This window comes from Mobula hypostoma, chromosome 1 (assembly GCF_963921235.1).
Source record: "Mobula hypostoma chromosome 1, sMobHyp1.1, whole genome shotgun sequence".
NCBI classification, from domain to species: Eukaryota; Metazoa; Chordata; class Chondrichthyes; order Myliobatiformes; family Myliobatidae; genus Mobula; species Mobula hypostoma.
Genome location: NC_086097.1, coordinates 149,870,185 through 149,897,018, shown reverse-complemented (window position 1 = coordinate 149,897,018; position 26,834 = coordinate 149,870,185). Strand labels below are relative to the sequence as shown.

At 40.8% G+C, this 26,834-nt stretch overlaps 1 protein-coding gene across 4 annotated transcripts in view; it reads left to right on the top strand.

Moving 5' to 3' along the window:
- The window catches only part of LOC134351549 (protein NDRG1-like), a 64,219-nt gene extending 39,691 nt beyond the window's left edge, over positions 1-24,528 (top strand). For all 4 annotated transcript variants that reach the window (XM_063057853.1, XM_063057833.1, XM_063057843.1 and 1 more), the window contains 8 exons: positions 6,917-6,973; positions 9,465-9,568; positions 17,275-17,334; positions 18,664-18,715; positions 20,377-20,424; positions 21,170-21,205; positions 23,036-23,087; positions 23,180-24,528. In XM_063057853.1, the coding sequence (XP_062913923.1) occupies positions 6,917-6,973; positions 9,465-9,568; positions 17,275-17,334; positions 18,664-18,715; positions 20,377-20,424; positions 21,170-21,205; positions 23,036-23,087; positions 23,180-23,406 (636 nt within the window). In that variant the 3' untranslated portion in view covers positions 23,407-24,528. The remainder of the gene's footprint in view (positions 1-6,916; positions 6,974-9,464; positions 9,569-17,274; positions 17,335-18,663; positions 18,716-20,376; positions 20,425-21,169; positions 21,206-23,035; positions 23,088-23,179) is intronic.
- The last annotated feature ends 2,306 nt before the right edge of the window (positions 24,529-26,834 follow it).

Genomic DNA, 26,834 nt, shown 5'->3' with positions numbered 1-26,834 from the left:
CAAAGCAAAAAGATAAAGGGTTGGGAAGTTTTTTAAAAACCTACAGAGAGCAACTAAAAGAATCAGAAGGGAAGAGATGAAATATGAAAGCAAGTTAGCAAATAATATTAAAGTGGATAGTAAAAGCTTTTTCAAGTAAATAAATAAATGAGAGATGAGAGTGGATATGGGACCGCTAGAGAATGAGGCAGAAGAAATAATAATGGGGGGCAAAGAGATGGTAGATGAACTAAATGAGTATTTTGCATCAGTCTTCACTGTGGAAGACACTAGCAATGTGCCAGATGTTGTAGTGTGTGAAAGAAGAGAAGTGAGTGCAGTTACTATTACGAAGGAGAAGGTGCTCAAAAAGCTGAAAGACCTAAAAGTACATAAGTCACCCGGACCAGATGAACTGCACCCTAGGGTTCTAAAAGGGGCAGCATTCGAGATTGTGGTGGCATTAGAAATGATCTTTCAAACATCATTGGACTCTGGCATGGTGCCAGAGGACTGGAAAATTGCAAATGTCACTCCACTCTTTAAGAAAAGGAGGAAGGCAGCAGAAAACAAATTGTAGACCAGTTAGCCTGACCTCAGTGATTAGGAAGATGTTGGAGTCAATTATTAAGGACGAGGTGATGGAGTACTTGGTGACGCGGGACAAGATGGTACAAAGTCAGCATGGTTTCCTTCAGGGGAAATTTTGCCTGGCGAACCTGTTGGAATTCTTTGAGAAATTACAAATAGGATAGATAAAGGGGATACAGTGGATGTTAACACGAGGAAATCTGCAGATGCTGGAATTTCAAGCAACACACATAAAAATTGCTGGTGAACACAGCAGGCCAGGCAGCATCTATAGCAAGAGGTACAGTCGACGTTTTGGGCTGAGACCCTTTGTCAGAACTAACTGAAAGAAGAGATAATAAGAGATTTGAAAGGGGGAGGGGGAGATCCAAAATGATAGAAGACAGGAGGGGGAGGGATGGATCTAAGAGCTGGAAAGTTGATTGGCAAAAGGGATATGAGAGGATCATGGGACAGGAGGCCTAAGGAGAAAGAAGGGGGGGGGAGGGGACCCCAGAGGATGGGCAAGGAGTATAGTGAGGGACAGAGGGAGAAAAAGGAGAGAGAAAAAAAATGATATAATAGTAAAAGGTAAATAAATAACAGATGGGGTACAAAGGGGAGGTGGGGCATTAACAGAAGTTAGAGAAGTCAATGTTCATGCCATCAGGTTGGAGGCTACCCAGACGGAATATAAGGTATTGTTCCTCCAACCTGAGTGTGGCTACATCTTGACAGCAGAGGAGGCCATGGATAGACATTGCGGAATGGGATGTGGAATTAAAATGTGTGGCCACTGGGAGATCCTCCTTTCTCTGGCGGACAGAGCCTAGATGTTCAACGAAATGGTCTCCCAGCCTGCGTCAGGTCTCACCAATATATAGAAGGCCGCATCGAGAGCACCGGACGCAGTATATCACCCCAGCTGACTCACAGGTGAAGTGTGGCCTTACCTGGAAGGACTGTCTAGGGCCCTGAATGGTGGTGGGGGAGGAAGTGTAAGGGCATGTGTGGCACTTGTTCCGCTTACAAGGATAAGTGCCAGGAGGGAGATCGGTGGGAAGGGATGGGGGGGATATGAGTCGGCTGGGGTGATATACTGCGTCTGGTGCTCCCGATGCGGCCTTCTATATATTGGCGAGACCCAACGCAGGGTGGGAGACCGTTTCGCTGAACACCTACACTGTGTCCGCCAGAGGAAGCAGGATCTCCCAGTGGCCACACATTCAATTCTACATCCCATTCCCATTCTGATATGTCTATCCATGGCCGCCTCTGCTGTCAAGATGAAGCCACACTCAGGTTGGAGGAACAACACCTTGTATTCCGTCTGGGTAGCCTCCAACCTGATGGCGTGAACATTGACTTCTCTAACTTCCGTTAATGCCCCACCTCCCCTTCGTACCCCATCTGTTAATTACCTTTTATTATAATATAATTTTTTCTCTCTCTCTCCTTTTTCTCTCTGTCCCTCTCACTATACTCCTTGCCCATCCTCGGGCTTCCCCTCTCCCCCTTTCTTTCTCCCTAGGCCTCCCATCCCATGATCCTCTCATATCCCTTTTGCCAATCAACTTCCCAGCTCTTAGCTCCATCCCTCCCCCTCCTGTTTTCTCCTATCATTTTGGATCTCCCCCTCCCCCTCCCACTTTCAAATCTCTTACTATCTCTTCTTTAAGTTAGTCCTGATGAAGGGTGTCGGCCCGAAACGTCGACTGTATCTCTTCCTATAAATGCTGCGTGGCCTGCGTTCACCAGCAATATTTATGTGTGTTACAGTGGATGTTGCGTAGTTGGTCTTTCAGAAGGCTTTTGACAAGGTGCCACACATGAGGCTGCTTACCAAGTTAAGAGCCTGTGGTATTACAGGAAAGTTAATAAAATAGTTAGGTCAATTGGTTGATTGGAGGGAAGTGGCGAGTGGGAATAAAAGGATCCTTGCCTGGTTGGCTTAAGATGACTAGTGGTGTTCCGCAGGATTCAGTATTGGGACCACTTCTATCTATGCTGATGATGAGACAGATAGCTTTGTTACTAAGTTTGCAGATGATACAATGATTGGTGGAGGGGCAGATAGGATGCAGAAGGACTTGGATTAGGAGAATGGCCAAGAAAGTGGCAAATGAAATATAATATTGGAAAATGCATGGTCATGCACTTTGGTAGTAGAAGTAAATGTGTGGACTATTTTCTAAACAGGGAGAAAATCCAAAATTCTGAGATGCAAAGGGACTTTGGAGTCCTTGTGCAGAATACCCTAAAGGTTAACTTGCAGGTTGAGTTGGTGGTGAGGAAGGCAAATGCAATGTAGCATTCATTTCAAGAGGTCTAGAATACAAGTGTAGGGATGTGATGCTAAGGCTTTATAAGGCACTGGTGAGGCCTCACTTTGAGTATTGTGTACAGTTTTGGGCTCCTCATCTTAGAAGAGATGTGCTGGTATTGAAGAGGGTCCAGAGGAGATTCACAAGGATGATTCCAGGAATGAAAGGAATGTTTGATGGCTCTGGGTCTCTACTGGCTAGAATTTAGAAGGATGAGGGGGGGATCTCCTTGAGACCTTTAAAATGTTGAAAGGATTAGACAGAGTAGAGGTGGAAAGGGTGTTTCCCATGGTGGGAGAGTCTATGATAAGAGGGCAGAGCCTCAGGATAGAGGGGCATCCATTCAAAACAGATGCAGAGAAATTTCTTTAGCCAGAGGATGGTGAATTTGTGGCATTTGTTGCCATGTGGAGGCCAGGTCGTTGGGTGTATATAAGGCAGAGATTGATAGGTTCTTGACTGGACATGGCATCAAAGATTATGGGGAAAAGGCCGGGAAATGGGGTTGAGGAGGAAAAAAAGGATTGGCCACGATTGAATGGCGGAGTAGACTCGATGGGCCAAATGGCCGAATTCTGCTCCCATGTCTTATGGTCTTAGCCATTTCACCTTTTATTCTTAACCCATGACATATTGTTCTAGTCTCACCCAACCTCAGTGGAAAAAGCCTGCTTGTATTTACCCTAGTTATACCTCTTACAGTTTTGTATTTCTCTATCGAGTTTCCCCTCATTCTTCTATGCTGTGGGAAATAACGTACTAACCTATTCATCCTTTCCCTATAACTCAGGTCCTAGAGTCCTGCAACATCTTTGGAAATTTTCTCTGCACTCTTCCAATCTTATTGATATCTTTCCTGTAGTTAGGTGACAGAAATTGCACACTATACTTCAAGTTAGGCCTCGCCAACTTTTTTTTTTAACAACTTCGTCATAACATCCCAACTCTTGTACTCAATACTTTGACTTATAAAGGTCAATGTGCCAAAAGCTTTCTTTACAACCCTAACTACCAGTGACACCACTTTCAAAGAATTATGGATCTGCATTCGCAGATACCTCTATTCTACTGCATTTCTCAGTGCCCTACCACAAATCATGCAAGTAAATCCTACCCTGGTTTTTACTCCCAAAGTGCAACATCTCACACTTGTCTGCATTAAATTCTATCTGCCATTTTTTTTTTTTCAGCCCATGTCCCAGTTGCTCCAGATCCCGCTGCAAGCTTTGATAGTCAACCATATTGTCCACTACACCTCCAAACTTGGTGCAAATTTACAAATCCAGCTTGCCACTTTATCCCCTAGCTTGTTATATAGATGACAAACTAGAACAGACCCAACACTGATCCCTGTGGCACATCACTAGCCACAGGGCTTCAGTCAGAGAGGCAACCATCTACTATTACTCTCTGGCTTCTCCTGTGAAATCGATGTCTCATCATATTTACTGTCTCATCTTGAATGCTAAGTGACTGAACCTTGTTGACCATCCTCCCATGCAAGACCCTCTCAAAAGCTTTGTTAAAGTCCATGTAAACAACATCTACTGCCTTGCCTTCATCAACTCTCTTGATAACGTACTTGGAAAAATTCTTAAGATTGGTAAGAAAAGACCTACCATGCACAAAGCCATGTTGATTATCCCTAATCAGACTCTGCCTATCTAAATACTTGTATATCTGGTCCCTTAGAATACCTTCCAATAACTTTCTCACTACTGATGTCAGGCTCAGTAGTCGATAATTTCCTGGCTTATTCCTAGAGCCTTTCTTAAACATGGAACAATATTAGCTATCTTCCAATATTCTGGCACTTCACCCATGGTTAAGGATATTTTAAATATCTCTGCTAGGGCACCTGCAATTTCTGCACTAGCCTCCCTTAAGGTTTGAGGGAACATCTTGTCACGCTCTAGGAATTATCCACCGTAATTTTCCTCGAAACAGCAAACAACACCTCTGTAATCTCTATATGGTCCATGACCTCACTGCTACTTTGCCCCACTTCTACAGATGCTGTGTCTGTCTCCCGAGTAAATACAGATACAAAAATTCCATTTAAGTTCTCCCCCGTATCTTTAGGCTCCATACATAGATGACTGCTCTAATCTTCCAGTGGACCAATTTTGTGCCGTACTACCAAATATCATACCTTGCCACCAGGTGTGGGTAAGCATGCCCGAATAGGCTCACCAGTTGAAAAAAAAATGGCACGCCACAACAGCATGTTAGTGCAAGAAGTTTTATTTGGTGCCAGGTGGAAAAAAATGCAAAATCTGCCCAAAAGTTGTGAAGAAAAAAGTATTTACAAATAGACAAATGAAAATAATCATGTACGTACCAATATGCAGAGGCTTTCTCCACGACAGTCTTTAACTTTCTAATATAACTATTAATCAATGTCAAATCCAACCTCCACACCTCTCGTAAAACCAGATTAAGTGTTTAAATCTGCCTCCACCTGGCCTAGAACGAACAGGAAGTTCTACTGTTGGTCTGGGGTTGGGGGTGGGGGGGGGGGTGTGATCAAGTGACCAGTCCATAATAATTAATTCAGATGCAGAATTAGGCAACTCTAACATCCTACATTTATTCCACAACAAATGCTTTAGTTAAACCCATGGATCGGTGTCCACATGCTCCGATGAATATAGAAGAATAGTGCCTGTCCCACTAACCCAGGCATTATTTTAGGACACCCCAAATGGTCCCTTGGGGGTTTAACAGTATGAGTAAAAATAAAAACTGTTTGGAATGCCTGTGTCTGGAATCCTTATTTTTGAGTTGCAAACCAGTAGAACACCTTAACTGAAGGGATTGTTTTGATTAGTCGAGTTAGCATTTGGTAGGTGTGTAAATGGTGAATTCCCAAGAACTGCAGAATGGGAGAGCAAACTGTGTGCACTACTGGGGAAACTAGACTAAGGGCAGAATGAGGAGGAGTGACTAACTGGGCAAAGGGGCAAGGTTAGTTGAATTAGCATTGCCAACATTCTGTCACATTGTCCTTGTGCTTTTAATGCATCTGCAGAAGCCTTTAGAATCCTCATTCACCTTGGCTACTAGAGCAACCTCATCCCTTGTAGCCCTCCTGATTTCCTCAGTGTTTTCTTGGATTTCTTGTACTCCTCAAGAACCATATTTGTTCCTTGCTGTTTGTTTCTTCTATGCACCTCCTTCTTAAAATAGTTTTTTTTCTCAAAAAAAATTACATGCGAAGCCAGAAGGTGCCAACAGTGTTCAATAGTAAAGCAATCTGGATCATGTTTTGAGTAATTTAAAAAAAGAAAAAAAAATTGGCATTCTAATCTACACAGGTCCAAGATTTTTAACATGTATAAATAAGATGGGACCACTGGAAGGACAATTATCTAATTTTCTGTGTGTAACACAACAAAATTAATTATGCATTGGTGAAAGGATCATTAAACAGCAAAAGCAACCATCTGTCCAGTCTGATGTAGGTGTACTTTGTAGTGGATCAGGTTGCCAGTTTACAGTAGGTATATTTAACTGTCTAATTCTATGGAAATTCCCCAGATGACTGAAAACTCCCTTATTTGCCATGGTAAATCATTTTGTCTCCAAGACTTGATAATTTTCTGAAGTGTGGTGCTGAAAAATGGAGAAATAGCAAACTGGGTGACATGTATGCTGTATTTTGTGATGATCATAGTTCAGAAGTATATCTAGTAGTTTAGTGAGTTGCCCACATAACATTGCCATGTGTCACCAGTGTCATCTTGACACAGAAGGTTGAAAAGAAACCTTGATAACAAATTTGAACTTTGAATGTTTTTGGCCATAAGGATGAGCTTTTAAAAATCTGTGCCACTGTTTATCAAACTTTATAAGACTTTGTTTGAATAACTTCAAGAATTTGCTCTTTATTCCCTTACTATTGCCTTATACTAGTGCATTGTTTTATGATTACTATAAGGTGTTACAAAACATCTTTCAGTGGTTGGTTTTCAGAGAGAAAAGTAATAGGTGTAAAGTTGAGTATTCAGTTCTGCATGATTTTAATTTCAATTTTCTCCTAGCTTACTGGCTGGACCTCTAATTTGGCAGATGTTTTGATCAGTCATCTCTTTAGTAAGGTAAGTTCAATATTCACATTTCACTTGCATCAAAGTTTTCTCCTTTAGATAGAGTAGAAGTTAACATAATTTGGATCATCTGGTAGGAATCCTTATTTTCTTTGGATATCCTGCACACATTAGTTGGGTGTATTAGCCACTTACTGAAGGATATAACTGACCCTTATTAATGATCTCATCAAAATATTTGTAGTATACTAGACTGTCTAATGGATTTAGCAGAAATGACTGCAGCAGTTCTTGTGAATATTGCCTTCAGTTTGTTCACTGTTACTGGTGCTTGTGTCAAATACTGCAGGTGAGAACATTTGTGTACCACCACCATCCATCATTTTGCTCTTCATCAATAGTAATGTGATTATTGTTCTGCCAATCAGTTTTCAGAAAGGTATGTCAATAATTGCCTTGGCATACCTAAACTGATGTGCCAACCTAATAAAGCTACGGTGCAAGACTCTCTATGTGCTGCAATTTTTATGAAAGTAGAAGGCCCAGTGATTTTGAGCAAATCTCTAGCTTGACTGATATATTCAGTGGAGAATTGAATGAACTAGTAGAAGAATGTTCAAATGAAGCTCCTTTTCAGAAGCTTCTGTAAGAAATCAGAATGAAATGACTAATGACTTCAGCTACAAATGCCACCTTGTCTTCCATTCATGACAAGTGTAATCAAGTTACTAGCAGCCAGTCCAGCCCCAGAGCAAGTCCTGGCATTAATCAAAGTACAGTTAGTATCCAAATGTTAGTAACTTTGCTCCAAAGTTTTTATAAAATACCTTGAATACTTGTGCCTAGAAGTGTGCAGTGCAATAATTTAAAAATTGACAGTAATGGAGAGGCAGGTATCTTTCTGTTGACCAGTAATCTGGTGACCTTTTCTGGAGCATGTTCAGTGTGTCCCTGAGAGCAGTTTTGAACCTGAAACTATATCCTAGCAGATATAATAACTTTAGTCCCTTGGCTGATGGGCCCCACCTTAGAACATAATGATAGCACTGAGGCCTTTTCCCCCAAACAACTGGAAAATGGTACATTACAAATACAGAACGAGGTTCTTTGGCCCACCATGTCTGTACTTACCATGCTAATTTAACAAATCCAATCTGCCTGCACAAGGTCTCTATCCCTCTATTTTCTATCCATTTGTGTGGTTGTCTGTCTACCTCTTAAATGTTGCTGTCATATCTGCTTTTATCACTTCCCCTGCATTAAGTTTCAGGACCTACTGTTGTGTGTACAAAAAAAAACTTGCCCTGTGCTTGTCCTTTATTTCTGTGACCATGCTGTTTGAGTATCTTGTCAGTGTTAACCCCTGTGATATCAGTGGAGAACTTGCTGATGGTAATTCTATTGAAGATCAAGGGCAGATGACTAGACTCCCACTCCCTGGAGATAATCACTCCTTGGGATATTTGTGACATGTATTGCCACTTATCAGTCCTGCCTGAGTGTTGCCTGTCTAGCTTGCATACTAGCATGCTTGCTTGCTTTCTTTGAGGACTAGAGTGCAATTGAATATGGGTTTTGAAAGGCTTTTTAACTATCTCCTCTTCTGACTCTGATGAAGGGAAGATAATTGTAACAGCTGAATATTGTTTGGCTGAGGGCATTACATGTTTGGCTGAGGGCATTACACCAGAACTCCTGCAGTGATGTCTTTGGGTTAGAGGATTTATTTCACAGAATTGTATAACACTAAAGTAGGCCCTTTCAGCCAATATCATTTATGTCCTCTTTTTGACAACCATAACTGACTTTGTTTTCCACCTCTGTGTTATCAATGTGTTTGAATGCCATACTCAGTGAAACGCTCTCTTAAAGTCGAAGATCACTGTGTCCTTCCCTCTGGAATTCAGCTTTTTTTAATCCAGATTTGATGGTACTGATGACAACTTGTGTCACTTTAGTGATCTGAGCATTCGGTGCTATTTCTCAATGTAACTAACATTTCCCATTTGACTATGCACACCAGAAAGCTGTTGTCAGCATTTCTCCAGTGTCAGAATTGCCTTTTCCCTATTTAAATTTGAATGGACCATAATGGCTGAGTGAATTTTATGCTACATACTTTATTGCCTCCTTCCAACCTTTTGAACATTTTGAATTATTTGAGGAATTCAAAATGGCTTTGATTAACTAATTTAAGATGAAGAACCATGTCCAGCGATCAGTTTTTCTCCTCCAAGGGGAATGACTTGTTTCTCATAGTACAGTCAAACCAGGGAATTCACCATACATTTTCTAAAAATCCCAATTGAGCGTATCACCAAAGCTAAATGGAATTTTTATCAGATATGGCTGTACAGCAACCATGTTTGCTGCTGACAGCAAATACTTGTCCAAATTGTATTTTCTCATTTGTGAATTCTTAAACCTTGACCATTCCTCTCACTTTCTAGCTTATGTGCAAAGTAATAAAATTATCAGTGATTAGGACCATTATGATTATAGTTTACGTTTGTCTAACAACATGTATGTAATCTAACTTTAGGATGAAATAAATTCTAATCCTGAATTGATCCAGACATACCGTAATCACATCTCCACTGGGCTTAATCATCACAATCTTCAGCTGTTTGTTGACTCGTACAACAGGTAAAGTAACACTGGATCTCTCTTTACATTAATCTTTAAATAATTATGTTTGTTTTGGATAGTTTCAATCAATTACAGGGCAATTCATCAAAAGAAAAAATAGGGAAAACGGAATTACAGACTGATTAGCCTGACATCTGTGGTGCAGAAATTGCTAGTCAGTTATAAAAGATGTAATAGTATAGTACATGGAGAAGAGTGACAGGATCAGACAGTTGACAAGGATTTGTAAAAGGGAAAAAACATGTTTGACAAGCCTAATAATATTTTTTGGGTTGTAACCAACAGAATTGCTCAAGGAGAACCAGTAAATATGATGTATTTTGACCTTCAAAAAGCTTTTGGGTTCGGTCGAAGAACGGCATGCAAAATCAAAGCAAATGGGATTGAAGGCAAGATACTGAGTTATGGATAGACAGCTAGTTGGATGACAGGAAACAAAATACAAATAAATAGTCTAGCTTGCAGGCAATGACTATTGGAATACCACCACTGGGATCAATGCTTGGTTCACTACATTCATGTTAATGATTTTGAGGAGCAAATTAAGTGTGATATCCCAAGGGTTTGTGGATGGCATCAAAGTTCAGTGGAAAAGTGTACCTGAGGAAGATGCAGAGAAGCTTCAGCTTGAGGCTTTGGCCAGATGCCCGGCAGATAGTGTATAGGAAAGGAAAGGTACGTTGCATCTGGAATTTCTCCGGTTAGCGGTCGATTTCCCTCCACGCCTTTCTGACGTAGTGGTGAATCGCGTGTGAGGCAAGTTACAGCAGTGATTCGCCATTGCTTTCTGCCGGGTGAGTTTCAAAGAGATCACTAGCTCGTAACCCAGCATGGATGGTAAGCATGCAGGGGAGCCAGCTGGCTGGATTCGAACCCGGGACCTTTGTCCTGAAGTCTGGCGCTGATGCCACTACACCACCAGCCGAGTCGATAGAGTATAATGTAGATAAATGTGAGGTTATCCACAGGAAGGTAAATTATTATCAGAATGACAATAGATTGGGAAAGATAGGAGCAGCAAGACCTAGGTTAAGAAGATAAATTTTATGCTGGTTGTTATAACAAAAGAATTTGAGTAAGGAGCAGGATGTCTTGCTGCATGAGCATTGTGTGCAGTGTTGATTTCCTTTAACTGAAGAAGGATGGTCATGCATTGGAAGGCATTCACTTAACTGATTCCTGAGATAAAAGGACTATGAACAAAGATTGTATTAATCAGTAGGCTTATTCATTAGAATGTGGAAGATTGATAGGGTCTTGTAGAAACCTACAGAATTTTAATGGGATTTGAAGATGACATCCAGGAAATATATTCCTGATTGCCAGATTGTGCAGGACCATGAGTACTGTCCAAGAACAAGGAAATTAGAGCTTCTATGGTGAAAGAAACTGATAATAGACAAGAGGTGCAGGAGTAGGCCATTTGGCCCTTCGAGCCAACACCGCCATTCACTGTGATCATGGCTGATCATCCACTATCAGTATCCAGTTCCTACCTTATCCCCAAAACCTTTGCCTCCACAGCCTTCTGGGGCAGAGCATTCCATATATACACCACTCTCTGGGTGAAAAAGTTTTTCCTCAACTCCGTTCTAAATGGCCTACCCCTAATTCTTAAACTGTGGCCTCTGGTTCTGGACTCGCCCATCAGTGGGAACATGCTTCCTGCCTGCAGCGTGTCCAATCCCTTAATAATCTTACATGTTTCAATAAGATCCCCCCTCAGCCTTCTAAATTCCAGTGTATTCAAGCCCAGTTGCTCCAATCTTTTGACATATGACAGTCCCGCCATCCTGGGAATTAACCTTGTGAACCTATACTACACTCCCTCAATAGCAAGAATGTCCTTCCTCAAATTTGGAGACCAAAACTGCACACAGTACTCCAGGTGTGGTCTCACCAGGGCCCTGTACACCTGCAGAAGGACCCCTTTGCTCTTATACTCAATTCCCCTTGTTATGAAGGCCGGCATGCCATTAGCTTTTTTCACTGCCTGCTGTACTTGCATACTTGCTTTCAGTGACTGATGTACAAGAACACCTAGATCTTGTTGTGCTTCCCCTTTTCCTAACTTGACTCCATTTAGATAATAATCTACCTTCCCGTTCTTACCACCAAAGTGGATAACCTCACACTTATCCACATTAAACTGCATCTGCCCACTCACCCAGCCTGTCCAAGTCACCCTGCATTCTCATAACATCCTCCTCACATTTCACACTGCCTCCCAGCTTTGTGTCATCAGCAAATTTGCTAATGTTACTTTTAATTCCCTCATCTAAATCAATAATATATATTGTAAACAGCTGCGGTCCCAGCACTGAACCCTGCGGTACCCCACTGGTCACTGCCTGCCATTCAGAAAGGGACCCGTTAATCGCTACTCTTTGTTTTCTGTCAGCCAGCCAATTTTCAATCCATGTCAGTACTCTGCCCCCAATACCATGTGCCCTAATTTTGCCCACTAACCTCCTATGTGGGACTTTATCAAAGGCTTTCTGAAAGTCCAGGTACACTACATCCACTGGCTCTCCCTTGTCCATTTTCATAGTTACATCCTCAAAAAATTCCAGATGATTAGTCAAGCACGATTTCTCCTTCGTAAATCCATGCTGACTCGGACTGATCCTGTTACTGCTATCCAGATGTGTCGTAATTTCATCTTTTATAATTGACTCCAGCATCTTTCCCACCACCGACGTCAGGCTAACCGGTCTATAATTCCCTGTTTTCTCTCTTTCTCCCTTCTTGAAGAGAGGGACAACATTAGCCACCCTCCAGTCCACAGGAACTGATCCTGAATCTATAGAACATTGGAAAATGATTACCAATGCGTCCACGATTTCTAAAGCCACCTCCTTAAGTACCCTGGGATGCAGACCATCAGGTCCCGGGGACTTATCAGCCTTCAGACCCAACATCCTATCCAACACCATTTCCTGCCTAATATAAATTTCCTTCAATTCATCCATTACCCTAGGTCTTTTGGCCACTATTATATCTGGGAGATTGTTTGTGTCTTCCCTAGTGAATCAATCCAAAGTACCTGTTCAACTCGCCTGCCATTTCCTTGTTTCCCCATAATAAATTCATCCGCTTCTGTCTTCAAGGGCCCAATTTTGGTATTAACTATTTTTTTCCTTTTCATGTACCTAAAGAAGCTTTTATTATCCTCCTTTATATTCTCGGCTAGTTTACCTTCATACCTCATTTTTTCTCTGCGTATTGCCCTTTTAGTTACCTTCTGTTGCTCTTTCTTCCTCTTCCCCACATCATTTGTGCCGACATGCACCACCACTTCCGGATGTTCTCCTTCACCCTTGAGGATTCCTTGCAATCGGTCCGTGACGTCCTGGATCCTGGCGCTAGGGAGGCAACACACCATCCTTAAATCCTGCCTGTTGCTGCAGAAGCCCCTTTCTGTACCTCTCACTATGGAGTCCCCTACTACCACGGCTCTGCCTGACGTCTGTCTCCTCGGGTTTGCCTCAGCGCCAATTGTTGACTCGCAGACCCGTCCGCCTCTCAGACTGACACTGTCTTCTGTCCCGACAGCTTCCAAGAGGGAGAACCTGTTTACAAGAGGCACATCTCCCGGGGTCTCCTGTACTTCAAGCATCCTTGCCTTGCTCATCATCGTCATCCTACTCTTTTCCTGTATCCTGGGTGTAACGACCTCACTGTAGGTCCTGTCCAGAAAACTCTTTCTCCCGGATTAACCTAACATCATCCAGTTGCCTCTCCAGTGCTGCAACACAGTCCTTCAGAAGCTGAAACTGGACACATTTTTCGCAGGTGTAGGATCCAGAGGCACCATCAGTGTCCCTGACCTCCCACATCATGCACGCAGCACACTGAATCAGCCTGGCGGTCATCTCTTCTCCACTTCTCACCCTCTCCAACTGTGGCGTAGTCTCTTCCCTCAGCCTCCTTGCCAAAGACTCCTGAGCCAAAGACTCGCACTTATCTCACAAGGCACTTCCCTCGACAAGGCCGCTCCTCGACAGGCCGCTCCCCTAGAGTGAGCCTTGCTTATATTAGCTGATATTTTCAGTAATTAGTTTCACCTGCCTCGCCAACTCCGACCTCGAAGGTCTGGTTAGCTTGCTGCTCACGACTGGCTTTTTAAATCAGCTGCTCCTTCTCAGCCAATCCCCACACTCGCTCCTTCACCTGCCTTGCCTCCTCTGACCTCGAAGGTCTGGTTTTGGGGTTAGTGATCCTGTTGCAGTTCTGCAAGACTTCATATATCTTGGCTACAAAGATAAAATAAAATGTGAATTGAAATATGTCTCAGCAACATTTGAAAATGTAGCGTTGCACATAAAACAGCATCATTGGTGTATTAAGTACTGCTGTGCACATTTCTGAGAGTTTACACTGGTGGTTAATGTTCTATAGGTTTATGCTGCAAAAGATTCCTGTTTTACAACCCTCCCCCCCCTCCCCCCACCAAGTGGTTAGCATGCCCAAATATGTCATGTCCAACCTTTGGCTCTGAATTTGTCAATGATTGGAGCTGTTCATGCATGAAACACAACATTTACTTAAGGTGAGGATTCCAAAGCAGCTTAATTTAAAGGGTTAGATATATTGCTGACATTTAGTGGAAGAGTGCTGCTCAACTCGTCTCAAAGAAATTTCAAACCTGTCCAAGCTAGGCTTCTATTTGCCACACTCAGATGATTTAAATAGCTTGCTTGAGGATTCTGCTCTTATTTGGAGCCTTGCAAGACTTGATGTCAGATAGGAATTCAAGCCACAACAGTGTGTAGAGTGTTCAGAGGGGTTCACTGCATCGGTTTAAGATTAACTGCAGTTGCAGGCAAGTTTGTTCATCTTTTCATTTCATTTGCCTCAAATTAACTCAATTTACTTTTTTTAGCTGCTTTTCTCTCTTGTAACCAGTTTCTTACAAACTGGTTGCTGTATGTTTGTGAAGTGAGTTTCAGAGATCAGTTTGACAAGCAGTAGCAGCACCCTGGTCAGCAGATTGATATTGATCTTCTGGGGCTGAGAGCTGTAGGTTAGAATAAGTAAGGTTGTTAGAATTTTTTGCCGTAAACGTCACTGAAGCAAATAGCAGTGAATAGATGTAGGAAAGGTGAGAGGCCACAGAAGGGGTCCAGCTAGTTCAGGATTTCTGAACACCTGCAGCTGCAAAGAAAGCAGCGAATGCTCATCTTACCGTACAAGTAGCCACATCCCACACCAAAGTTCCTTAGGCAGCACTTTCTAGACCCATGACCACTACCATGGAGAAGGGCAAGAACAGCAGATACCTGGGAACACCACTTGGTCACTTGCCATCCAAGTCACTCACCATCCTGACTTGCAAACATATGGCCATTCCTTTATTGTTGCTGGGTCAAAATCATAGAATTCCCTCCCTAACAGCACTGTGGGTATACCTACACCTCAGGGACTGCAGCGGTTCATGAAGGCAGCTTCACTTTAACTGCCTTCACAGGGACAACTAGGGATAGACAATAAATGCTGGCCTAGCTGGTGATCCCCACATCCTGTAAATGAATAAATTAAAAAAAATGTCACATAGCCTTTCCATGTGAGATGCTGCTTCACGTGTATGTTTAATTTGGTGCTCAGAGTGAAATGTACAAGATCTTCTAGGGTAATGGTGGTCTTGATAGGTTGGATGGGAGAATGGGGAAGATTGTTTTTGTTCCTGTGGGATTCTAGAGCTAAGAATCAATTTACATTTGCCCATTTACTTTAGATGAGGCTAAACTTCTGAGAGGTGTGAACTTTTGGAACTTTAGTTGAAAGAGCAGTGGAAGAGAGTGATTAAATACTTTTAAGGCAAGAGTAAATACTTTAAGCATTAGGGTGAAAGGTGACTGAGAAAAGAATGTGGATTTGAGGTTACAGTTAGGTCAGTTATATTATTAAATGGTAGAGCAGCTTGCAGCACTTCATGTTACTCACTGCGGGCTTATTCATGTTCCAAATTTCTACATCCATTATACGATTCTTTTTTCCTATATTAAAAAAAATCAAATGTTGGCTGAGTAACTGCTCTGCAGTAAAGGTGATCGCAAATTTCCAGTTGCCTGCCATTTTAGTTCTCCATCCCACTCCTGTCTGATCCCTGTCTTTTGCTTTTTGTTTTCCATCAAAGTGTAGCATGTGGTCAGACCAGTAATCTCTTGCATTAAGGCATGCAGGGCTTGACATAATCTGTACAGTTTCAGAAAAAACAACCTTTTTAGTTCATAGCTGCCCAGTTCTGATCTGATAAAAGGTTATCAACTAAATTGTTTCTCTCTCCTTAGCAGTTGTTTAATATGCAGAATGTTCATAGTATTGTCATTTCATATTTGCGGTAGCTACCATGTTTTCTCTCTCAGTTCTAACATTGCTTTCTGTCTCCTTTAATTTGTTGTGTCTCTTCCTGAGAGATTACCTGTAATTGAGAAAACCTTCACTATTCTGTAACAACCAAGATTGACGCTGTTTCTCTTGATCCTCATGCTATTACAGATTTATTTATTTATTGCAGTGTGTATGCAGTGTGAAGTAGGCCCTTCAAACCACATTGCCGAGCAATGCCCCAATCTAATCCTAGCCTAATCATGGGACAATTTACAACAACTCATTAACCTACTAACTGGTAGGTCTTTGGATTGTGGGAGGAAACCCATGTGGTCACAGGGAGAATGTGCAGGACAGTGGTGGGAATTGAACCTGTGTTGCCTGTACTGTAAAGCGTGGTAACCGCTACGCTAATGCGCCACCCACAGTATATCATTTGTTCCCGCCACCCATCCACTTCTGTAATTCAAAACACTTACAACTTTTCTTAGTTTTAATCATAGGTCTCTCCCATAGTTGCTGCTTGACCCACTAAGTATTTCCAGCAGTTTTGTTTTTAATTCAGATTTCTAGCATTTTTATGGCTTGATGCTTTTCTGATGATTTTGCGGTCTTGGTTACAGATGTTACAGTAATGGTCAGCATTGTCTTTTCATGGAGATTGAGGACCTGGAGACATGTTCTCCTGACCTTCATCTGAGCCATTTCCATTCCATCTTATTTTTCAAATGTAAACAACATTCACTGATAGTGATTGGCTGTCATGTTGAATAGTTGCCTATTTACTGTACCTAAACTAAGGTGTAGGTGTCATATTTGCACAGTTGTTTCAAATACAAGAATGACGTAAAGAACACAACACCAGACTGAAGATGCTGGAATCTGGAGCAGCATCTGCAGGGGGCAGAGGCAGGTCAAATATCACTCATTGAAGAAACTGAATGACTTGCAGCTTTGTGATCAACACCAACTCTAGATAATGCATGCTCCCTCTTCCTGAGGATGTCATGTTTTCTGTCCTACTTTTTCTCCCAAGGCCTGTGAATTGTCTGAAACTATTATTTATATTGAGTTTATTACCCTCTTGAAGAGCGCAGAGCACAAGCTACTTGTAAAGAATTACATTAGTCACAACAGAAATAGACCTAAAATTGTGAGTGGTAAGTACCAGCTAAAGCCAGACATTGGAAAATGCAGTTTGTGGTTGAATGGATTCTGTGATAGAAATAATAAAGGAGGTAAAGTCTGTTTACCACTCAGTGGGAAGAAGCCTACACACAATATTGGTGGTGGTGTGTGTTGGGGGAGGAGCTGGTTTATGGGATAAACCATCCAATGCTCTATAATTAACCCAGTTTGTTTTTCTGTAGTCGAAGAGACTTGGAAATTGGACGACCTCTTCCTGGACATCATCAAAGAACTACTTTAAAGTGAGTTGAAGTCAATTTATAACATCTACTAATTTAGAAATTCTGGATGAAAGTTTATGTATGTTTTGATATATAATAGTGTTAGATATTTGGGGTTGTCAGTGGTAGAAATGAACATGGGATCCAGCTAGATATTTCCATATCCTGATTTTCATGCTATGACCAAAATAACTGTCTTTTAGAAGTCCACTCTATTGGACGTGGTTAGGGGATGCTTAAGGCTGCTGGGTAAATGGTTGACTTACTGGTGAACATCTAATTCTATTGCTAAAATTGGCAAAGCTACAAGTCCAAGTCCAATGGGGCTCTAGGATTTCCCCAACAATGCCCCAAAAGGAGCATTACACAGTAAAGTCATCCCATGGGTCTGATGTGGAATGTGTATGAGAAGAACATAAGGGGAATTGTCTCATTCCCATTCTGATATGTCTATCCACAGCCTCCTCTACTGTCAAGATGAAGCCACACTCAGGTTGGAGGAACAACACCTTGTATTCCGTCTGGGTAGCCTCCAACCTGACGGCATGAACATTGACTTCTCGAACTTCTGTTAATACCCCACCTCCCCTTCATATCCCAACCCTTATTTATTTATATACACACATTCTTTTTCTCCCTCTGTCCCTTTCACTCCCTGCCCATCCTCTGGGCTTCCCCCCTCCCCCTTTCTCCCTAGGCCTCCCGTCCCATCATCCTCTCCCTTCTCCAGCCTCGTATCCTTTTTGCCAATCAACTTTCCAGCTCTTAGCTCCATCCCTCCCCCTCCTGTCATTTCGGATTTCCCCTCCCCCTCCCACTTTCAAATCTCTTACTGTCTCTTCTTTCAGTTAGTCCTGACGAAGGGTCTCGGCCCAAAATGTTGACTGTACCTCTTCCTATAGTTGCTGCCTGGCCTGCTGCGTTCACCAGCATTTTTTGTGTTGCGTGAATTGTGGCCTGTGTTTTCTCCATTAAGATAAGAATAACAGTGAGAAAATTTGCCATCACCATGATGCAGGGTTTCAACCTGAAATGCCGACAGTTTCTTTCCTCCCACAGATTCTGCATGTCAGGCTGAGTTCCTCCAGAACATTGTTTATTTCTCCAGATTTTAGCACCTGCAGTCTTTTGGCATATCAGCACTGAAAAAATATTGCAGTTATGTTTTGGTCTGTTTGGGGATTGGTGAAGCAGTGTGAGGAAATCAGTAATGTGCAGTTAAATTTCAGGACACAAATTTTAGAGTTTAATCAGAATTTTTGTTAGTATTCTTTAAGACATAAGTAATACTGAAATGATGATCTTGGCATTTATTGGTCTCAATGAAATAATTAACAATTTATCTTGTAGATGTCCCACATTATTGGTGGTTGGCGACAGTTCACCTGCAGTAGATGCTGTGGTATGTTTATATTCTGCATGTATTTAATTAAGAAACAAAATGGAGTACGTTCATATTTCATTCAAGTTATATTTAAGGGACTATTCAGAATTGAGAACCACTTTAAGTGGTCTTATTAACTTACTCATCAGATCATTTAAATATTGTGGTATTCTTGGATATTAAAATGATTGTTGAAATGTACATTATATTAAAATTCATGCTTGGGAAACTGGAATTCTGTGGCCATATAATGAATAGGTTTAGTGGTGCAGCACTTAGCTGTTACTATTCTATTGTTCCAGAACCCCAGGATAGATCCTGAACTTTGTGTGGTTTTATGCATTCTCCCTCGGACTGTGTGGGTTTCCCCTGAATATTTTGGTTTTCTATCATATCCATTTGCTTAAAGAATCTGGAGTTAGTGGGTAATGGGGAACTGAAATTGCTCTTGAGACTGATAGATTGTGAAGCTGACAGAGACTCAACGGGCCAGTTAGACACCCAATATAAGACCATAAGACATCAGAGCAGAATTGGGCTGTTCAGCCCACTGAGTCTACTCTGCCATTCCATCATGGCTGATCCTAGATTCCACTCAACCCCATATGCCTGCCTTCTCGCCATATCCTTTGATGCCCTAACCAATCAGGGAACGATCATATTCCTTCTTAAATATCTTGTAAGAGAATGTATAAAAAATACACTTGCAATTTTAAAGAGCTGGAGGCATGCAGGATTTTTTCCTCTCTACCAGTAGTGTCTTGAGCCATGCTTTAAATTAACAAACGTTGGTTCACCAAACACAGTGAAAGTAATTTTGTTCACTTAATCTATAGAGGCCAAGAACGTCTCCCATGGAGGGAGGTAGATTTGACCCAATGCTGTATTGGCACTCACTAAAATATTTGATCTAGTGAGTGAGTGGCTTGAGTCAGGATAGCATTCACTGTTATATTCTGAAATGTTTCAGAAAACAATTTCAGAAATTTCTATCTTCGTTACTTTAGGAATATATATCCTGCAACTTGTATTTTCCCCTTTCTAAACACCCCCCCCCCCCCAAATCTCTGGGTTGTTTATTTCAATTGTCCAATGGGCCAAGGAGATCCCAATTAGGAATGTGTTTGTGAATACAGTCGGGTAAAGAGACATCTGCATGCTCAAGAGTCAGTTGTTTTCCACAAGAATGGGTTCTTTGACTAAACTTGTCCATGTTGACCAAGTTGCCTATCTGGGCTTGTCCATTTGTATCTGTTCTGCTTATAATCCTTCTAAACTTTGAATTCCATGCCACTTGTCTAGTAGTCTTTTAAATGTGTTCTATCTGTCTCTACCTCTTCCTCTGGGGGTTTGCTGCATATACCTATCACCATCTTTGTGGCAGAAGTTGCCCTTCACGTCACTTTAATTTTTTTTCCTTCCCCAATCTATTCTTGTAGCTTTAACCCAGAGGTTGAAGACTGACTTCATTTTACCTGGGCCCCTCTTTATAAATCCTACTTAGCAAAATAGTGTAATCCCTCTTTGTGTTCATTTTTCAGTGCTGTTATTTTCATCTCTTGAGATTGGACAAAATACTTTTAAATATCTTCCCTTTTTAAATATCAAGCACCCGTTCCTGCATGTTTGTAATGCTGTTCGTTTTATAAGTGCTAAATGCAGAAATGCTTTGTTTTCAGGTTGACTGTAATACTAAGCTTGATCCAACAAAAACTACTCTGCTAAAGGTAACACTTTTTACACAAAAAGTAGTGCATTTAGACAAATAGTTTGAACTAAGGGAAGCTTTCCTTAATGCAAAACTTAAGTTTACAGAAAGCCATTGTCATATCTATTTGAACCAAAGTGCACAAAACCTATTCCTTTAAAGAGAAGTTCTGATGCTAGTGCTGTCTTTAATATAGAAATCTTGAGCTTATTTCAAAATTATATCTGTTAGTTTTAGTCTTCCAGGTGAACAAGATAGTACAGGCTGTCTTCGGGTAATGAAAGCATTCCATTTACACAGATGTCCTTAAGTTGATTTATTTTTTTCCCACAGGTCAGAAAATACACAAAAATCACGCAAATGTACTTGTCTAGTAACCATACTTGTGTACTTCTGAGGCCATTCATGAAGACCAATGAGAACAATTAGTAAAAGTAGGGAGAGAAGAAACTAGTCCTGCAGACTATTGAATTCAATAATAATGTGGGATCTCATTCAAATCGTTCTTTCAGGCTTGATAGTGATTCTCAAAAGTCAATCCTCCAAGTGGAATTGTTTTGAATATAAAAATGAATGACTGTTTCCAGCAAAATATTATCAGATTATAGGATTTTCCAGGACTGGCAAATTAAGCAAATGTACAGATTTTCACTGACAAATCCAGCTCATGTCATAATCCAGTGATAATATAACCTAATTGAGCTATATAGGCCATTAATTTTAGTGTGCCATTTTGACTTAACTATCTTCTTTATTTAAAATAGATGTCTGATTGTGGAGGACTGCCACAAATTGTTCAGGTATGTTTGCAATTCTCTGTAAAATAACTGTTTACCCATAATTGCTCTAATATCTGTTCTCTCAGCTTACAAACTCTCAACTGGTGTACAGCCTAAACATAGGAATAAGTGTTTGAGTCTGGTGGAATGGATCTGCTAGCTGTTGCAGGATAGCAGTCAGAAAATCCATATGGCAGCTCACTTTACAGCCACATCTCTAATTGGCTTCTTTTTTAATCTTCTCCTCAACCCCAGTTCCTGGCCTCCTCCTCGTAACCTTTGATGCCTGGATTACAAACATTTTGCTGCTTTGCCCCCTTCATAGGGTTGCACTCATTATGGATTTACATCCCTGTTTTCTCTGAGGGAGGAATTTGGATAGTTGCAAGTGCATCAGTACTCTTACTTAGCACAACCATGCAGAGTGTTGATTTATTACAGTATTTTTAGTCCTGGAATTTGAGCATTTAGATGGAGATATATACCCCTCATATTTTAAAAAGGTATCTGCTTTAGTAGTGCATGAATATGCTGGGAACCCAGCTTGGACCCCTGCTCTTTCATGCTCCTGCAGTAATTAAATGATGCCCTCATTGCCACATGGTTTGATTCCTTAGTGGTTCACTTAAATTCTACAGAACTATTTCTTGAGGACTGGTTGTATTGGGTAACTTGAGGTGACTGGTGCTGCTGAGATTAAGGACTTGGGCTGCAATTTGTGGGGCAGTGGCCATCATTGAAATTTTTACCATCGAGAAGGGAGAGACAGCATAAGACATAGGAGCAAAATTAGGCCATTTGGCCCCTCCAGGTCTGCTCTGCCATTCAGTCATAGCTGATTTATTTTCCCTCTCAACACCATTTTCCTGTTCCTTCCTGTACCTTTTGACGCTCTTACTAATCAGGATCCTATCAATCTCCACTAAATGTACTGAATGACTTGGCCTCAACAACTGCCCTTGGAAATGAATGCCACAGATTCACCATCCTCTGGCTTAAGAAATTCCTCAATTTCTGTTTTAAACTGACATAGTTCCATTCTGAGGCTGTGCTGCCTTGTTCTAGACTCTTTCACCATTGGAAACATCCTCTCCATTTCTACTCTGTCTAGGCCTTTCAATATTCAGTAGTTTTGATGTGATTTTTTTTAACCCCCCCCCCCCCCACCACCCATCATTCTTCCAAACTCCAGCAAGTACAGGCCCGGAGCCATTAAATGCCCCTCATACATTAACCCTTTCATTAAAGGATTATTCTCGTGATCCTCTTCTGTAACCTTAAAAATGCTAGTACATCCTTTCTTGTATGAGATTCCCAATGTGTCGAACAGGAGCTAATAGAAGGACTTGGTTCAATTTGTCAACACGTTGCTTCCTGAGCAATGGTCCGCTCTCACTGCGTTCAAGATGCACACTGAGCCCTGCATCTCCTCATTGAGCGGTAGCACTGTAAACACCAACCTATTTAATCTTGATACAGTCTCTGTACCTTGCCTCGGTGTTTTGTTCCGCTCTACTCAGCTTGGTACTGGCACTTTTCTGTAGCAAAGAAAACGTCATCACAGCTTTTTTGCTACAGGAAAGTGCCTTGCACAGCTGTGCACTCAAATAGGACCCCGGCATAGCTGTGTGCAATAGAAGGGAAGCCAATGATTCATGTCAGGTTTTTGGCATATAATGATCCATATGCATTCATTTTGTTAGTACTGTTATTTCTAGAAACATGTCCTTGGTGCTGAAGTATTCCGACTTGCACCCCGTCCCCGGAAGTTAAACTTGGCAGCGTTATGGAAATATTCAGTCCATGATCATGATGGATTATTTTTTAAATACATAATTTACTCTCTCACAGCCAGCAAAACTTACGGAAGCTCTGAAGTATTTTGTGCAAGGAATGGGCTATAGTAAGTAGAATGAATATGCCTTTTCCGTGTGGTACAACAGGGCTGTACTGTCATATACCTAATGCTGTTTCTTTACTATCGCCAATTCATAGTGCCTGCAGCCAGCATGACCCGACTAATGAGATCCCGTTCAGCATCAGGATCCAGTGTAGCATCCACAGAGGGTAACAGAAGCCGAACTCACACTGGCGAGGCTGCGAAGTTTTATACTCATCCCACAAGTGGACTGCACCAGAACACAAATGCTAATGCCAACCCAAATGCAAATGTGGGAAGTGTTGAACACTCTGGCCCTCAGTCGACAGAGATTTCATGTTGAAGCCTTTCTCACTACCACCCTAAAAAAAAAATCAAATGTGTTATAAAGTTACCCTCAATGCATTCAATGGGCACGTTGTAGAGGGCATGTGGAAAAATGTAGAAATTAAAACCTTTGTGCATACTTTCCTGTTTGGGACATTTCAATTGGTGCTGTATTTGAATACCAGGGTTCCAAAATTGCATGATATAACAAAATCAAACTTTCTTTGGAAGCAATGCATTCTGGGTAACTATTCTCCAAACATGCCCATTAGTCTCATGTCATGTGAAGAAGTTAAATGTTCAGATGTGTATATAGTTCAATTAATTTCTTAATTAAGAAATGTTAAATCTTAGGTGCTGTAACTTTTTGTAAAACGTTAATTGTCTGTTGACTTTCCACTTTGATGTGCTGTTGCTTTTTAAGCCCTAAGTATAAACATTGCTTTTTTGATGCTGCTGTTACTTCCTGGTGCAAACTTACCTTTAGTCTGCTTATATTTGTAACTAGGCAAGTAAAATTTTGATTTTTTTTTTTGAAGTTGTGCTTAGAATATTACTTCATAGTTTCAGATTATTCTAAAGAGTTTGTATTACAGTAACTTTGTACTTTTGGATTTCCTTGCAAGAATCCTTTTGAATGATATTGTGATTTCTAGTAAATTTTTGATGCTTTGAGTTCTAAAAGTTGCAGCCAAAATATGAATTCTGATTGGGTGCTCAGTAATATGGTGTATATTTTCATATTCCAAGGTTTTTCTTCAACTGGAATTTTTTTCTGAGCATGTATCAGTTTACAGTATCCTAAAATCTGTGGACAAATAGGAATGCCAAGATAAATGATATAATCTGAAAATGTTAAGCCATACTTGCATTTATTTGCCCAGAAATGTATTATGCTTTCCCCTGCTACCTATGATCCTGTTTTCTAAGCACAGCAGGTTGTGCATATTACATGAAGCTTATTAGCCAAAAGGCTTACTTAACATGCTGTAAAATTTCATGCCTAAATTTGTATTAAAAATTCTGAACAAAATGGCTAACATTTAATTGTGATAATATTCCTCTTCAATGATGTGACCTGTGTTATTTTTAGACTTCCATTTTATTTATGTTTTAGGGATCCAACATTGGCAATCTATGGATATTTTGTCCACACAAAAGCTTCTTGATTTTCATTGTGTCCATCAATGTGAAAGTTGAAAGTAAGAGTAGAAGAAACAATATAAAGGTGTGAAATTGTCATTTAAACACTAGACTCAATAGTTGATTAATTAGATGTGTATGTTCTTTAAATGCATGCTTTTTCCTGTACTACTGCTGTTCAACTAAATTTTACCATTTTATGTTGTCTAAGTTGTATCCTAGAATGTCATCCTAGTGTGGCTACTTGTGTCCTAAAAAGAACACACTAGAGGCCTGTTTAAACACTTGCGTTGAGGAAGGTCGTTCGTTCTATTCATAGAATTCTGCATAGTATGTTTGTTTCTAACAGCAAGCTTAGCTAGAAAGTAGTATTACAGAATTCCAACAGCAGTGTACCAAAGTGGTGAAACTCTTTGGTTGGGGCGGGGGTGGGGGGAGAGAAGGGAATAAGTGCTACAGAATGTTAATTTTGAAAGTATAGTGATATCAAAGGTAAATTACAATTATTCATTGGTTTTGGCATTTCACTTTTAGCTGTAAGATGGGTCTCATCATATTTAACAATGTTATTGTTCAGTCTTTAAATTGGGTATTAACTGCTGAAATTTTGGGACATTGGATGGCAAGTATGGTATCCTTTCACCTCTATTTGCTTCCTTATCAGGGATAGGAAATGCTCTTCCTAAAGCTGCATTTGCTATCGAAATTGAATTTAAAATGGTTTTCTAGCTTTTTTTGGGTCACTATCTATATATACAATTTATGAACAGATTTTGGCTTTAAAGATTGTGATCCTTTTCGATCTTGCAAAGGGGAGCCTGGAATGATTTTGAATAGTTAAGCTAACAATGACTTGCACATTTGTATTTATTTTGAAATTAAATTCTTGAAACTGTAAAATTTATTTTCTATGACTTTTAAATTCTAATATTCTTTGCTGTATTCTGAGTTATAAATAGAATTTGAGTAATCCAGAAATGATTTATAGTGTTTGTTGATGACTTTGGAATAAAGCATTCAGATTGGATTGTGAAAAGCAAGCTTCAACATATCAGGGGTTGATGAAATCATAACTCTGACTGAGCTCAATTGGGTTTTAAGTGACAACTAATCAGCAAGATATCAGGATTTCTACATTATCTGTTTGAAGGAAATGGTGAAAAATGACTTAAAATAAATGTCCACTATGAATGCTATACACTTTATTGAATTCAAGTTGTCTGGAGTACACATTCTGCATAAGATTTTAGTTTAAGTTAGGGACCCTGCTAACATCAACATTAGTCAGTACACATGGAAATAAATCCAAGCGTAGTTTAAGAATACTGTTACTATCTACTCCAGGCTCCTACAGTTATTGAAGTGATGTAAAGTTGATTCTGATTATACTAGAAGAAAAATATGAATTGGTGGGCAGTCTCACCAAAATTTGGAAGGTACCAAAGGAGCTTGATCAAGTTGAGGTGGCACATATGGTAAAATAAATACCTCAAGATACCTTGAGGATAGCTAAAAACTAATAGGTGAAGCCAGATGAGGTAGAAAGTTAAAGGGCTAGAGATAAATGAACCTGATACGAGAGGAGAGTGGACCATAGGAGGAGGGGTACTGGGGGAAGTGATAGGCAGGTGAGAAGTTAAGAGGTCAGAGTGGGGCATGGAAAGAGGGAAATGGGTGGGAGTTTTTTTTAACTGGAAGGAGAAATCAATATTCATGCTATCAGGTTGAATACAAGGTGTTGCTACTTCACCCTGTGATAGTGTTAAAGGGTACTTGAGGGACAGATTTTTAATGCAGAGGGTGGTGGGTACATGGGAGGTGCTTCCAGAGGAAGTGGTAGAGGTGGGTACAATCAGGTAGGTACATAGTTATGAAAGCTTTAGAGGGAGATAGAAACATAGAAAATAGGTGCAGGAGTAGGCCATTCGGCCCTTTGAGCCTGCACCGCCATTTATTATGATCATGGCTGATCATCCAACTCAGAACCCTGCACCAGCCTTCCCTCCATACCCCCTGATCCCCGTAGCCATAAGGGCCATATCTAACTCCCTCTTAAATATAGCCAATGAACTGGCCTCAACTGTTTCCTGTGGCAGAGAATTCCACAGATTCACCACTCTTGTGTGAAGAAGTTTTTCCTAATCTCAGTCCTAAAAGGCTTCCCCTTTATCCTCAAACTGTGACCCCTCATTCTGGACTTCGCCAACATCGGGAACAATCTTCCTGCATCTAGCCTGTCCAATCTCTTTAGGATTTTATACGTTTCAATCAGATCCCCCGTCAATCTTCTAAATTCCAAGG